Source organism: Takifugu rubripes, chromosome 8 (genome assembly GCF_901000725.2).
Source record: "Takifugu rubripes chromosome 8, fTakRub1.2, whole genome shotgun sequence".
Classification (NCBI taxonomy): Eukaryota; Metazoa; Chordata; class Actinopteri; order Tetraodontiformes; family Tetraodontidae; genus Takifugu; species Takifugu rubripes.
This window is the reverse complement of record NC_042292.1, coordinates 2,366,181-2,381,012: the sequence shown is the minus strand read 5'-3', so window position 1 is coordinate 2,381,012 and position 14,832 is coordinate 2,366,181. Positions and strand designations below refer to the sequence as shown.

Sequence of the window (14,832 nt, the reverse complement as noted above, 5' to 3'; positions counted from 1 at the left end):
TCTGAAGGCCCGCCCATCTGTACCAGTAGGACACAATATTGCAACATTTGGGCTTAAGAAGTTGCATCATATGTAATTTTTGAAACGGGGATTACCTTATATTTCCTATTAAAGTACAGGTAAAACGTGGAGTAAATTTGTGAAATTATGTTAGCTCGATTGTCGGCACCTTTCCAATGTGAAGACAGTCGTGAAAAACGCGTTTTCTTTAATATCAATGAAATATTGACATTTTAATGATGGGAGCATTATTGAATTTTTAAGTTGTTAGGTAGCGCTTGGCGTTGGCATTTTATTTTGAAAGTCTGACACGGAAACGCTATCATTTTTACGTCTTGACGTTTGTTTTTGCATAAACCCCGTGATCCAAAACAACACAACAAAGTGGAGAAACATGGCGAGCGGAGAGGAGGCCAGAAGACGCCCCTCGGTTACCTCGTCTTCAGTAGGCCTGGAGGCTCTGTTTCCCGCTGGGACATCGGAACAGCCTTGCGCGGACGTAAACCCGGAGCTTGTCCGCCTGCGTGAGCGGCTTCAGGTTTGGCTATCGCAGTATGAGCCCCTGCTGCTGTTGGGGCAGAGGCTGCTGGTCTGGGAGAGGCCGTTGTACAGCATCTCTGTCGCCCTGACTCTTCACACTTTGTTCTGGTAATTATCGATTCCACGTGTGATCATTCTTTATCCCCCTTTTTGACATTCCTGCACGGTTACATTCAGTGCTAACATCAGAGGGGCTATTGCGTACGTGTTGCATGATAGTTGGATTATCCTTAGCTTCATGCTAACGTAGCTTGCAAGCAACGCCAGTCCTAAATTTCTACCTTGACATCTTTGTCGACATGAATGGAAGTGTAAAACCAATGCAAAAACTGTTGCAAAAATAAAGGACCGAGTTGTTGCACTTGTTTTTCTTCAGCTTATTACCCTCCTGAGTGACCCAGGCCTTGTTCACCAGCTGTCAGAAACAGCCAGTGCGTGCTTGGAAATGAACATCGTAGTAAACAAGTTAGACATGTGTGTGAGCCTAAACTGGTTAGATGTCTTGTGTCCCCCAGGCTGATGTCTTCCACCTCCCTGCGACCTCTCTTCCTGTTGAGTGTGTCCCTGCTGGGGCTTATGCTGCTGGAGAGATGGAAACCGAATTTGCCCATAATTACAGGTAAGTCAGGGTGTTTAAAACAGGTTTGCATAAACCTAAATAACTCTATTATTCAGAGCCTTAACCTCTGAAACATGGTAATATATGTTTATTCTGTTATGACATTTGCCATATGACTAACCCATACATCATCTTTCAAAGTTTTAGGCTAGTTTCAATTACTTGACTTTTAAAATGGGAATTTTGCGGAAAAAAAAGATCGCAAATCATAAATCAGTAACACCGATTAAAACAGACAGGATTATTAAATGGCCTTTGTACCAAAATATTATGATATATACACTGAAGCTGAGGCACTGTGATGATTAAAGATCTATCATTTGAAAAATGTACATTTTTTACTTTACGATTACTGCTACTTTACTGCTAATTGAGTGTTTCTTTTACTGTAGTTCGACCCACAGAACCTCACCTGCTGCAAAGGTATGTAGTGAATGCACAAGCAGATTACCTGTATGGTCCCCTTTGGTTGGCACTCCTCGTGTTTTGTCATATACAAACATAATTCTAAAAAGAGTTTCAGGTGTAAAGTTTCATGGTAAACCATGCTGCCACAATGTTGTTCTCAAATCAAAATAAATTGGCATTGTTTTCATAGATTTATGGACCATTTTGATACAAAATTGCTTAATTAAATATATCCAAATTTATCCGTTTAGGATTAATATGAACAACTTACAGTATATGTTGGTGGTTACAGTAAATGGGAGGTCAAGAACGAGAGGTTGATTTACATGCAAAAAATCACCAGACGTACCTTTATTGCTATGTCGATGTTTGAGTTTGCATTCTCTTTTGGCTAAAGTGAAACAATGAGCATGGAGCAACGTCTGCTCAGTATTCCGGAGCTCAGCCACCATCTCGCTGAGAGCTACCTGACTTGCTGCCTCTACCTGCAGGAGATGCTGCAGTACAAACGACAGAACCAGGGCAAGGTGCGCAATTCTTACCAGTCTGTCACTTCAGAATGACATCATGAATAATTAAAAGCATGCACAACAAAGCATAATTGTCAGTTGTGTATTTTTTCCCCCAGTTCTGTGCAATGATGTGCAGTGGCTGCTTTGTACTTGCTGCGGTTGGACATTATGTACCAGGAATTATGATTTCCTATATCATAGGTAAGTCTCTCCCTTCTGAATCAATTAAAAAATGTAACTTTTATACTTTATAGCAAGTATAGATGTTAATACCAAAACATATGACTTAAGCCAATTTTTTGGTGTAATTTAGTTTTACAGTTTCTTTTTCCGTTTCTACATATTACATGAAACGTATGTTTTTATGAACCTAAAGACTTCAAGGATGACATCAAATGTTCTTTCATCTTTTCAGTTTTGAGTGTACTGTTGTGGCCACTGGTGGTTTACCATGAACTTATCCAGAGGATGTACACGGGCCTGGAGCCGATCCTGATGAAACTGGACTACAGCATGAAGGGAGATACTGCGCACCGCAAGCACGACAAGTGGAGTAAGTCTCCTGTGATCTAAGTCCCACCTAATGCTGTCAAGTATGGTGGTGAATCAAAATATTACAGCTCTTTTGTGGAAATGTCACCTTAAGGCAATAAAGCATTCATTATACCACGTATGAATCAATGTGTTATTTAATAGAGGTGAAGAGGGAATCGGAAGAGGGGGATGAACCAAGAGCTGAAACAGAGAGTGAGAGTGAAGAGGAGCTGTCCTGCTTTGCTCCAACCGTACGTATAGACTCTTACCACAACGTCCAGCCCTCATATATACAATAAACCGCTGAAGAATAGAATACTTGTTGTCGGCTGTAGTGTTGCACTTGCACTGGTGTGTACGGTGCCTGATATTGTGAGAGCGTGTCGAGTCATTATTTTCACAACATCGTGTTAGTGAATTAAAAGTGCAACTAAATCCAGACAAGCAGAATTGAAAGATAATGTGTTCACCCACTGCCCTCTGATTATTGATGCTATTGGCCTGAAGAGACTGAACAATAAAGTTTGACTGATTACATCCTGTTTGCTGCCACCTGTGTAATGAAGTGTTGTATTACGCAGGTGGATGTGAAGACCACAGCTCTGGCCATGGCCATCACAGACTCAGAGTTGTCGGATGAGGAGGCATCAATCTTGGAGAGCGGAGGATTTTCTGTCTCGAGAGCGACCACTCCTCAGCTCACCGACCTGTCTGAGGGTGAGAAAACACACGTCTTCTTTACACACGCACAAGTACTGGCTGCATAACCAACTGCTAATTACTTTTAAAGCCAGAATATATTATGTTATAGCAGTTCAGATGAATTATATTCAGAATTAAAATGCCAACTCAAAGGAGGTGAGAACACTGTTGTTTTTATGAACAAGTAACGATCCAAGACGTGTTTCCAGTAGTTTTTGGAGGTACTGCTTGGGAATTGGTGCTGCTGAATGAGTTATAATTTTTCTTAGTTGAGACAGAGAAAAGTAATTATTTTATTACTGTATAAAGTCATTCGGTGTTTTACTAGATTTGTACCACATTCTTTTTTCTCCAGTTAGTCTGCATGTAAGCAAATCAAACCGCTCTCAGTTTTTGCACTTGTGTTTGTTTTAATTGGTGTATTGAGTTAGCATTTTTCTCATAACAACAACACACAGCTTATTTGTGGCAGCTTTGTGGCAGCTCCATCTTTATCACAGTAGTAGATATCCATGAGAGCTATGCTCAAGAGTTTTCTCACTATATGGCGTTTTAACATCCTCGCCATTTGCCAAGGAGGCTCTTTTTGTGTATCCCTTTGAGATTTCCAATGATGTACTAATGTCTTTACGTGTTACATCAACCTGTATACTGGTATATTGGTTTTGCAGCATAAATGTTGAAGGGTTTTTTGTTTTGTTTTTTTCATTTCTACTGTCTCTTTGTCTAAGATCTAGACCAGCAGAGCTTACACAGTGAGCCAGAGGAATCCTACTTGCGGGATCTCCCCGAATTTCCTTCAGTTGAGGATTTCCCATCCATTGACCCCAACCTGCTCCACTTCCCGCTTCGAAGCTCCAGCCAGGGCATCGGACCACAAGCTGGTGCTCAGTCTGCCGAGGAGCCATTGAGCCCAGCCAGCCTGCTTATCCAGCACCTAGCATCACCCCTCCACTTTGTAAACACGCACTTCAATGGACACAGACGGCCAGCGAGCAGCGAGGAGGGCGCCGTGCCTGTGGGGGCAGGGCTGCTGGAGGAAAAGGAGAAGCAGTCCGTAATGGTGCAGGGTGCACAGCGATCCCTGGAGGCCCTGAGTGAAGAGATAGTCAGCACAGCAATCTCTACCGTGGTGCAGAATACCTTGTCAGCCTTGCTGCGCTCCAGTGAGGCCAGTGAGGATACACTAGCTGAGTTCCTGCCCACCGGAATCCCACCAAGCCCTCTCGAAACCTCCACCCAACCCACCGAGCCCGTTGCCAGCACTTCAGCTGGAGAGCTGGAGGATAATGAGGACCTGAATGAGACACGGGAGAAAGAATGTGGTGCCGGCGAGGTGATGCCCGATGACACTTTGGTTGCCACTGAGGAAGAGGACTTTGAGCTTCTGGACCAAAGCGAATTAGAGATGGTAGATGAGGCGCTGGACCTCAGTTCAGTCAGAGAGGGGGTGGAAGGAGCTCCGCATACATCTCAGCATCAATCGTAGCTTTCTTTTTTTGGCACCCTACATTTTGTTTTTATTTTTACATTAGAGCGACAATATATCCATATATATACAGCTATATACAAAACCTTTATTAAAAGTTTGGAGCTTAACCTTGCTGGTTGATGACTGGGATACTTGGTGTGTGTTGCTTCCATAGCAGCTCTTTCTGTTGTCGTCATTTCAGTCTTTCTGCCTGCTTGTTATGGTCATTGGCTGCCATTAAGTGGCATTGAGAGTAGCGTACTTGAACCCATAAAGGAACAGAAAATTAGGGCAGACCTTTAGGATCGATATTTTATTTCTAGAATTCTTGTGTCTGCTATCCCACTTTTCAGAATAGAACTGGTCGAGATAAATGATTTTAAGTGAATAAGTGTTGAACTAAGAGGCCGCTTTGTCACCAAGAAATGACAAATCGGCTGTGCGGCACAGTGGCGAAGCTTTTATTTCCCACCATGGTGAGAGACTTCCTCCTTGTGATCAGATGAGAAGCAATGTTTGAATAATATAGCTGTTAATAATATATGATGGAGATTATTTAAGTTGGAACTCAGTTGGTAAGATCCTCGTTTTGGGTGAAGGTTTAAAATAAATTATATTCTCAAATGATTGTATTATAATTGTTTTAATAAAAAATCCCATGAAGGCACAGTTTTGGAATGTTATCCCATATTTATGAATAGCACAATAGTTTTATCCATTAACGCGTCATTGTCTGCAAATTTTCCATTTCCATTTGAGACAAGAGAATCTTTTCACTTACAGATCATTATTGAATTTTGTCATTAGTGTGGCAAGATGATGACAAATGCTCCATCATTTCCAATCTAATAAATTCTTCTTTTGACACATATGAAGGAATAAACCTTAATTTCAAATGTCCACATTTAATTTATGATGTGTAAGTAACCAATGAAAAGATGTTCCTTTTGTGTAATTCCATTAAAATCTATAAATTTGAGTAGTGATCACTGGGATCTTGATGTTTATCCTCTCGTTCACCTTTTTTTCCCCCAGTGTTAATTTAACCATCATTTGGGTTTTTTTTGTTTGTTTTGAAGGCACAATATGATCATTAGTGGAGAAATTGATCAACTCTGCCATAAACTGTTCAATTGGTCATTCAATATGGTTTTGGTCAGTTTTACAAGTAAATATGTGTCTATTGGGTAACCTATTTGCTGCTTTTATTATTACTGGTTGGCATAATAAAAACATTTGCTTTGGCACTTGGCAACCAAATCTCAGGGGTGGGTTGTATAAAAATGATTATAGCATAAAGCTCCAGATCTGTCTTAGTGCTTCGTATTGTACTAATCTTTCTTTTTCAGCCAATGACTACTTGTGTATAGTGTAGAAATTCTAAGAAGTGTGTACTCTGCATGTGAACTCTGCACTCTGTTGAAGTTTTCCTTGTCTGCAAACAAAGTAAAGCACCGTTTGAGGGGAGGAAAAAAAGTTTCAGGTTACAGTAAATGCGGACATACACTTTGTTCAATACTGTAATTACCAGCCAGAGGTTTTGATAAGTTCACGTTTTAAAGAAGCTCTATTGGTACATTTAAAATGGGAGGCAAGTGATATTAACTGACTAGACTGTGTGTAGTGTTAAATTCCTAATATGTTGTTTTTGGAAATGTAGAGACATTTATTGAACTGTAAAATATTGGGGGAAAAAAGGAATATATTTTCTAATTTCTCTTTTTTTCCATAAAGTACTCAGTTTGAACTTTTACATCTGAAACTATAGTGTCAACAAATTTCACGGAGAAAGAAGCTTTTGTCATTAAACTGGTTTTAAAAAAAAAAGAAAGAATCTGTAATACCATATGTGAAAGTAAGAATAAAAGAACAAACTGAACCAACTTTGTTGGATTGACTTTTTAAAACTGAAACTGAAATAATAATGACCCCCTGTGCCATCTGGAGTTGGCTAAGCTGGGTGCTGCAGAGAATCGTGGGGTAGCTGAGCTAGCTGCGTTCGACTACAGTGTCCAGGACACAACAGCATGAATGCCTTTGCCCTCTCAAGGTCAGGGGTCGGCAACCCAAAATGTTGGAAGAGCCATATTGGACCAAAAAAACAAGAAACAAATCTGTCTGGAGCTGCAAAAAATTAAAGCCTTATACAGGGCTTATAATAAAGGCAACACATGCTGTGAGTGTCTATCTTAGCTGTATTAGCCTACTTTCCAAATGATCAGTAGGCTACAAATACATAATGAGCATCCTGGAGAGAATGACGCAGTACATGGCCACTTTAAGTTTAACTTCCATTATAATGAGATGTTGAAATTAAATATTTATTATACACATGTATACAGAATTGGAAAACTTTAAGAATGTTTGTCACATTTTTCCTCCTACAGAAATTATATTAAAACAATTTCCATTTTCATATTTTTTTTAAAAAGCTCCAGGGAGCCACTAGGGCGGCGCCAAAGAGCCACATGCGGCTCTACAGCCATGAGTTGCTGACCCGTTTCCCAAAAACGGAAGCCTGAGGAGTCCATTAAAGATTAAAGAATGTGTAAGATGCCTTTGATTCTTTGATGTTTCCTTGAAGTTAGATGAAAGAAACACTTGATCAAACAAATAACGTGCACCTAAGAGGTGAGAGAACACACCAAACAAGTCAAATCTTGCAGTTTAAATCTATACAGCATATGTTTCTTTTCTCTCATTGCAACATTTTATCTTTTTACACATCAAAAATGCAAACACTGGGAGTTTCACTGAATGAAAAATTCCCTACAAAGTTGTGGCGATTGATCAATGACAGCAAAATTAATACCATCATCTGGAACCACCAAGGAGACGGAATCATCATCAATGGGAATTTAATAGAAAATGACTTCTTGTCTTCAAATGGCTTCAAAACCTCCAAATTCTCAAGTTTTACACGACAGCTAAATTTGTATGGCTTCAGGAAATCCCAGCGTTTAAATAGAGACAACATTCATCATTATTTCCACCCCAACTTCCAAAGAAACCAACCGGAACTTCTTCCCCTTCTGAGGAGATCTGCTCCAAAATCGAGACCCGGTGTGACCCTTGACCTCAGAAAGAAAGATGTGAATGAGAGGTGGAGGGACCGTCGCAATCTGGATGATACGCGCGATAATGCCAAAGATGCAACTCCGCACAATGGTGCATCTGTGTTGTCATTACTACCTTCTGGAGTTGACTTTTTGTACCACACATTAAATGCAAACAGGGAATCTGCAGTGAACACAGTCCAGATTCCAGCTCAACAGTCCGGAGAAAGGGAAGAATTGCAGGTGTCGTTACCAAGGCAACTCCCAAACCTAATTCCAGAGGTAATTTGCAGATTTTCATGTTTTTATCCAGCAAAACATATTTCTTTACGACAAAAATTCAATATTTGTTTAGCTTGTATGTGATATTGTTCTTATTCATGAGCTATTGACTTTTTGTATTACATTTTGCGGTTTTAATTTATTAAAATATCATTGTTGTTGTAGTTGGAGAACTGTTGTACTGTTATGAATGCAAAAACAAAGACTCCTTTCCAGTTTGTGAAGATAAACATGATAAAAATTTGTCTTCTGACCTATCTCAGGCAGAGGTCCGATCGCCTGCATCCGAACCGCTGCATGACATTGTTCCAGGTGACTGGATCATGGTGAAGGTTCTGAGCACCAGGAAAAGGAATGGCTGGAAGGGTCCACACCAGGTGCTACAAGCTTCTCACACAAGTGTGATGATCGCTGAAGGAGCAACGTGGTTGGATACCAGCCAATTTAAGAGCTTGCTGAATAATAGTTCTTCAAGTACAGACAGTGAAGCACATTTTAACGGAGCCCATTGTTGTTATTAGAGTGCAGGATATGTTTGAATAAAAGGTTAAATTGTCATCTTTTTTATTAAAATGGCTGCAACTCCATGCATTTAAGAATGTTGACATGGTCAAGACAACGTGCTCATGTACTTTACTCATGTAAACTGATGTTTTAGACGCACAAGCATCCACGAAATCCGACGGTAGGTATACGTTTAAAAGCAACGTTACTGTTAGCAAAAACGTTGTCCTTTACCGACGACAGTGGTTCTCAAACCTTTCCCTGTCGGACCTTGTTTAGAGAAAATTCCCGCTGTTTTACATCATTTAAATGCTGTTATCAAAAAGCAAAATCCAATCATCAAAAACTAAAAGCCGACTTCGAGCTAGCAAACACTAACGCGAAGGAGCAGCAGGAAAACTGAAGAAATTCTAGATCAGGGGTCGGCAACCCAAAATGTTGGAAGAGCCATATTGGACCAAAAAAACAAGAAACAAATCTGTCTGGAGCCGCAAAAAATTTAAGCCTTATACAGGGCTTATAATAAAGGCAACACATGCTGTGAGTGTCTATCTTAGCTCTATTAGCCTACTTTCCAAATGATCAGTTAACGCGAAGGAGCATATCAGGGAATGGTGTCAACAGTGTGAGTGTTGTATCTTGGCAAAGCACACGCAGCCCCCATGCTCCAATGGGCTAACTAATACATGCAGACCCCAATCAGATCCTTGCCTGAGCTATTGCTGGAATTGACCCAGCATGGGTGAGAACGTCTGTCCCACATCTGTCATTACCATGACAGTGTGTCTTTTATTGGTGGGTTACCGAAAAAACAAAGAGTTGGGAGTGTCTCTAAATGGTGCTCACATTGTGTATCTATTTCATTCTCTTCTGCATCCCCATTTTATGTTATTTACCAGTTGGCATGGAATTCGGTGTGTGGCATCCCCTTTAACGACAGCCATAGTGCAACTGCGTCTGTAGCCGCTAATGAGGACCTGGTTATATACTTCCCCTGTTTGGTTAGTTGCCCTTTCTCCTCTGCCGAGCTGTGTACCAGCGTGGTATGTGCCCTGAGATCACTCTTCAGGTTGGCGTGCTGGGCTGAGTTGGTGATGTGTGTGTGTCTTCTAGTTAGCTGCTCCAGCTTCTAACAGCTGAGGTATTGATCTGCATAGGCTACAGATCAAGGCCTGGCCTGGCATGAGGTTCCTGTTTGCCCTCCTTGGTTTTCTTTCCTTTTCTCCTTGTTGCCTTGCTAATTTAGTAGTGAATTAGCCACTCTGCCTGCCTCATTTTGACATCCTTTGACATAGTGGACAGTGGTTCAGCTGTGTTTAGCCCAGACCGTGACCCCTTGGATTTGGAAGGATAGTACAGCAGTTAGAGTGGAAGCCCTGCCCAACTTATGCGTAGTTGCATGATTTATTTGTTTTTGGTATTTGGTACAGTGACAACAGCATATTTTGCCCCATATATGTTGCTCAGCTAAGCCTCTCCAAGCCGCATATTTGTTTGGATAAGAGGGAGAAATGAGAGTTTTGACCAGAGAAATAGGTTTATTTGTCCACTCAAATCTTTTACAGAGCTCAGGGTTCCAGATCTTTCAATGAGCAGAGTCATATTATGTCCTGTCACCTGCAGATTAGGATGAACCCCCGACAGTATGAGTGCACCTTACTAATAATAATGCTTAATAATAATGCAAGACATTCTTCATCACAAAGGGAAACTAAGTTTTCCAGTTTTCCTCTTCTTTCTGACTTTGTCACAAGGATTCCTTCACAAGCGTCCATGGTCAACTGTCAGTGAGTTTAATTACCTATACCATACTGCTAGTTTCAGCTTGTATAAAACATAACACTAAATGTTCACTGGATTAAAGTAATGGTAATTGCAATGAAAACAATAATATACAAGCTAATATTATATTAGTAGTAGTAAATAAAATTTGTTAAATGACGTCTGGTCATGCCTATATTCATTCTGTGTATTTACCTGGATTGTGTTCAGGAAACCCCCTCAGAGAAAGTCAGATAAAAGTAAAGTTCAAAGTAGAAAAGTAGAGCGCTGAAGTGGCATCGGGGCATCATATAGCTTTCTTTAGATCTGCCACATGCAGTTCTTTTCACCATATTAAACAGAAGATGGTGGAACAACAGAAAGGACGGAGAGATAGTCTCCAAATGTACAACCGTTGGTACATTTATATATTATTTGCAACACTAATATCATTATAAATAAAGAATAAACACAAAAGCATCCGTATAAATAGCCTATATCTTATCATTATAGTTTTCATATAAATATATAATTTACATATGTTCCCTCCTTAGAAATATCAAATATATAACAAAGTTTGAGAACTAGTTTGGGTGCTGCATTTTCTGCTTCCGCTTTGCTTGTGTGTTAAAGGAGGGAACAATGCATTGATTTGTGAGAAACCTGCTCCCAGATCTGTTTCTTCACTCATGCCGTGGTCCCGGGACTGAATTTTCCTTTTAAAACCCCTTTGTTTCCCCCAACTGTTCTCAGCGGGGGCACTGCTCTGCCCCTATCAGCTTTAAAGTTTTCTTTCCTTCTTTTCTTGTCATTCTGCTAAAATCAAACTGCTTTTACAAGGACAGTTATAATTGTTGCTGGCAGCTGAGTCTGCGTCCACATGTAATATCAAATAAATTGAGATGTAAAATCAGCATGGTGAGTAAACAGAACAATAAGTTACAATAATCAATCTAATCATCATGTGAGTGAGGCACATTCAAACATTTTGTAACAATGAATTTAATTTTGCCAAGTTTCATCGTCATGACAGTGTTTTTACAATTACACATTTAAGACTATTTAAAGGTCTTCAAATGATTTCAGTGCCCATGTATAGGAACATTTGTTGTAACAACCAATCAACACTTTAAGAAGACTGTTGTACCTAGCAACGGGGTCACCCTAAGGTTTAAGGTTTTGTCCTCTCCTTGCTCAGAAACTTCTGTTTTATATTGAAGTTTCAGCCTAATTTAGGATCTCCCTGAGAGGATTCTGAGAATATTTGTGAATGTGGACCCTGAGCTTGTTCCTGTGGTAGCAGAATTAGACTGGAGTTGGGAGTGTCCAACCCTGTATAAATGTCCACTCTACTATGCAGACACAGTCGAACTTTGCTCTGATGACTCCTCGGTCACAGGAAGCTTCAGTTTGATGCAGTAATCCAGGGAACCAAATGCAGGAGCTTCATCAGACACACCAACCAGGGGCACGCTTCCCTGAACTTTCCCATCATGCTCAAATAGCGGCTGCAGTGGAAGATGAGTCGTTGCCACTGTCCTCCAATCACAGCCCACAAGCCTCTGATGCAGCTCGACTAAGACAGAGCAACTACTGATGTACTCAAGAAAGTCATCATCCATCTTTACAATGTACTTGGATGTGAAGCTGTATTTAGGGTTTTGCCCCCTCACCACTGGTGTAATGTGATTGTCAAACCTGAAGAAACTGTATGTACAGAAGGTTGTGGGTTCACATTCATCCAGGAGCTTCAGCGCTGATGGAGATAGTCTGACACCAACTATCTGGAGTTCTGTGAGGTTCTCTCCACATTCCAGGTGAACAGATTCCTCACATGAGCTCCTTTCTCTGTTATCCTCTGACTGGACTGTGTGAGTTGTGGTGCCAAACTGTCTACTTTGAGTTTCCAGTTGGTTGATTTTGGCTTCTCTTGCATCCAGCAGTTTTTCCTGTTGTTTCAGTTTTTGTTCATACCTTGCATGGTCCTTGTTCCTCCTCCTAGTCACATCCTCCAGCTTCATCTTGTAGTCTTTGCAGTTGATCCTCTCCACACTGAGGATGTTCTTGGACTTCTGCAGCTCCTGCATTGTCTTATCATGAGCATCTTTCACTTCTTGCATGGCCTTTGCTCTGTCTTCCATCTCAACAATGCCAGCTGTTTGTAACTCCGTCGGATTCTTCCGTTTTTTGACAAGCTGCAGTGCCTCGTTAAGTTCATGTGCACTATATTCACCTTCCTCAGTGTAGCAGCTTAAATGACTGTTCAGCTCTTCCAGTTTCTGCTGCTTCTTCTGACATTCTATCTTTAGTTTTCTTATTTCTGCCGTCAGTTCCTCATTGGTCTCCTCCTCAGATTTAATCTTGTTGAGGATGGCTTTTTTGTCAACAAGTTCAGCCTTCAACGCCGTCTGTAGCTGGGTGACCTGCAACTGCTGCTCCTGTAGTTGTAATTTCTGTGCTTTACAGGCAGCACAGGTACTTTTTTGTAGATTGGATACCCTCTCTCTGAGCAGGTCCCGCTCCTCTTTGAGCTGAGTGAGCTGCTGCTGTAGCCCTTGTACCCTGTCATTGTCCATGATGGGAACCTGAAGTTGTTTCTCCAACTGTGAACTCCTTTTCTTTTCATCATTTAGCTGAGCTAATAGGTCATTCATTTGCCTGACTGCTGTTTGGTAACTTTCCTTTAATGTACTCTGACTCTCCTGCAGTTGCAACAATCTTTGTTGCAACTCAGCCACAGTGTTGGATTTGTCAGTCATCTGTTTTTGTAGTTTGGTCATTGTCACGTTGTTTTCAACATTTGACCAGATTTTAGAGGTTTCTTCTTGTTGAATCTGCATGACTTTCTTCTCATACTCTGCCTCCTTTTCCTTCAGTTTGTCCTGTAGTCGCTCCAAAGCACCTTCCATCTCTTTAATGTGGCTCTGCTGCAGCAGGTTCTTTTCTTTTAAGCTACAGATTTCTGCCCTTGCCTCCTCCAGCAGGCTAGGTGGATATTTTCCTCCCCCTCCCAGTCTCTTGACATTTTTTGGTGCTTTTGGATAGCAAGAGAAATTGTTATTTTGCAACTTCTTGTGTCCAGAATAAACCAAACTTCTCCCATTGTTCAGACAGTGTTGCTGTCTGGCTATATGTTCGCGTTGTTTAAGCTCCTCGTTCTGCCTCTGCAGTCTCTGCACTTTCTGCTGCAGATCCTCCACCGCTATGTTCATTTGCTTATCTACCAACCCAAGCTGGCCCCTGCCTGTTATAATTTGTGCCAAATGACTCTGGTCATTTGCCATCTTCCTTAACTTGGTGCCCAGCGTCTTCATCTCATCATCTTTTTTGTTAGCATTTTCTTTGAGGCGCAGGTTCTCTTCCTGCAGGCGCACAAAACAATCCTCCAACTCCTCCCTGAACACCCAAAAAAACCAAGTACTAAAATCAAAATAAACAGTGCTAACAGCGTTCTTAATTCAAGACAACGCCACATACTTACCTGCTATAAGCATGAAGATATCTGTAATGCTGCATTCCTCTTATTAGTGGCATCTTGGGAAGTATATTCACGTATTCACATTATCCTACAGAAGGCATAAAATGAAGCATGTATACACACACATGCACGTACATAGATACATATGCATGTGCATAAACACCCTCACGCATATCTACTACCACACTACTTTTCCAATAAGTGTCTATGACATCTTGGCAACATAAGACACCCCACAATGGTTTTGAGGACTCACCTGTATGAAATGGCTTTTCTTTTACTGTAGCTATTTGAGAAACTAAATCAAGAGTATCTAGTGGCTTTGATTGCAATATTAGTCTTTGATTAATAAATCTCCTTTGATCTTTGTATGCTCTGTATTTTTCCTGTTTGTATAAATGGCAGTTGATATTTATTTTTTTCTTTTTAAACTTTATTTGCAAAAATCAAGTTGTTTTTTTTAAATGGCCCCATTGTTTTATAATGGAAAGTTATTAAATCTAAAAATCTATCAAATCTACTCCAACTGCCTCATTCTGTCCTCTGATATGTTGTTTGCATTATGCTGACACTCATCCCATAAGAAGGGACAGGCCATTGTTAAAGGGCACTATACAAATCTATAAGTCTCTCTGTCATAAAAGTATTCACTCTGATGATTTTGTGTGTTTATATTGTTTTTTGATTTACTTAGCAGTTCATGTACAGTTGAAAAGTTGTTTAGAATGATAAATACTGGTTTAAAGGCTGTTTAACGACTGGCTTATAAGGATAAACAATTTAATATGCAGTAAAATACAGATGTTAAATGCTAATTCATGATGCTTCAATTTGTTTATACTAAAATACTGTGATTATCCCAAAATACTTCCAATACTAAGGTATACTAAGTCATTTTTCTATGATTTAAGTAATCGCCTTAGGACTCAACGGATGCTTGGTGTGGACAACTGTGGAATCTGACT

General features: G+C 40.4%; 3 protein-coding genes across 4 annotated transcripts; 2 read left to right on the top strand and 1 right to left on the bottom strand.

Moving 5' to 3' along the window:
* Window positions 1-13: 13 nt before the first annotated feature.
* On the top strand, window positions 14-6,665 carry retreg2 (reticulophagy regulator family member 2). Of its 2 annotated transcripts, XM_011606095.2 has the most exons (10): window positions 14-25; window positions 386-648; window positions 1,056-1,159; window positions 1,552-1,582; window positions 1,965-2,094; window positions 2,196-2,280; window positions 2,495-2,632; window positions 2,776-2,864; window positions 3,195-3,330; window positions 4,047-6,665. In XM_011606095.2, exons 2-10 carry the CDS (start codon window positions 395-397, stop codon window positions 4,802-4,804), a joined length of 1,725 nt encoding a protein of 574 aa, XP_011604397.1. In that variant the 5' UTR covers window positions 14-25; window positions 386-394; the 3' UTR covers window positions 4,805-6,665. The 2 variants fall into 2 exon arrangements, with proteins under 2 accessions (XP_011604397.1, XP_029695517.1); XM_029839657.1 differs by lacking the exon at window positions 14-25 and having other exon boundaries at window positions 151-648; window positions 4,053-6,665.
* An 853-nt stretch (window positions 6,666-7,518) lies between these two features.
* On the top strand, window positions 7,519-8,645 carry LOC115250805 (uncharacterized). Its single transcript, XM_029840974.1, has 2 exons — window positions 7,519-8,124; window positions 8,388-8,645. Exons 1-2 carry the CDS (start codon window positions 7,519-7,521, stop codon window positions 8,643-8,645), a joined length of 864 nt encoding a protein of 287 aa, XP_029696834.1.
* A 2,812-nt stretch (window positions 8,646-11,457) lies between these two features.
* On the bottom strand, window positions 11,458-13,923 carry LOC105416765 (protein fantom-like). Its single transcript, XM_011606131.2, has 2 exons — window positions 13,871-13,923; window positions 11,458-13,785 (listed from the first exon to the last, which is right to left on the bottom strand). Exons 1-2 carry the CDS (start codon window positions 13,921-13,923, stop codon window positions 11,742-11,744), a joined length of 2,097 nt encoding a protein of 698 aa, XP_011604433.2. The 3' UTR covers window positions 11,458-11,741.
* Between the last annotated feature and the right edge of the window lie 909 nt (window positions 13,924-14,832).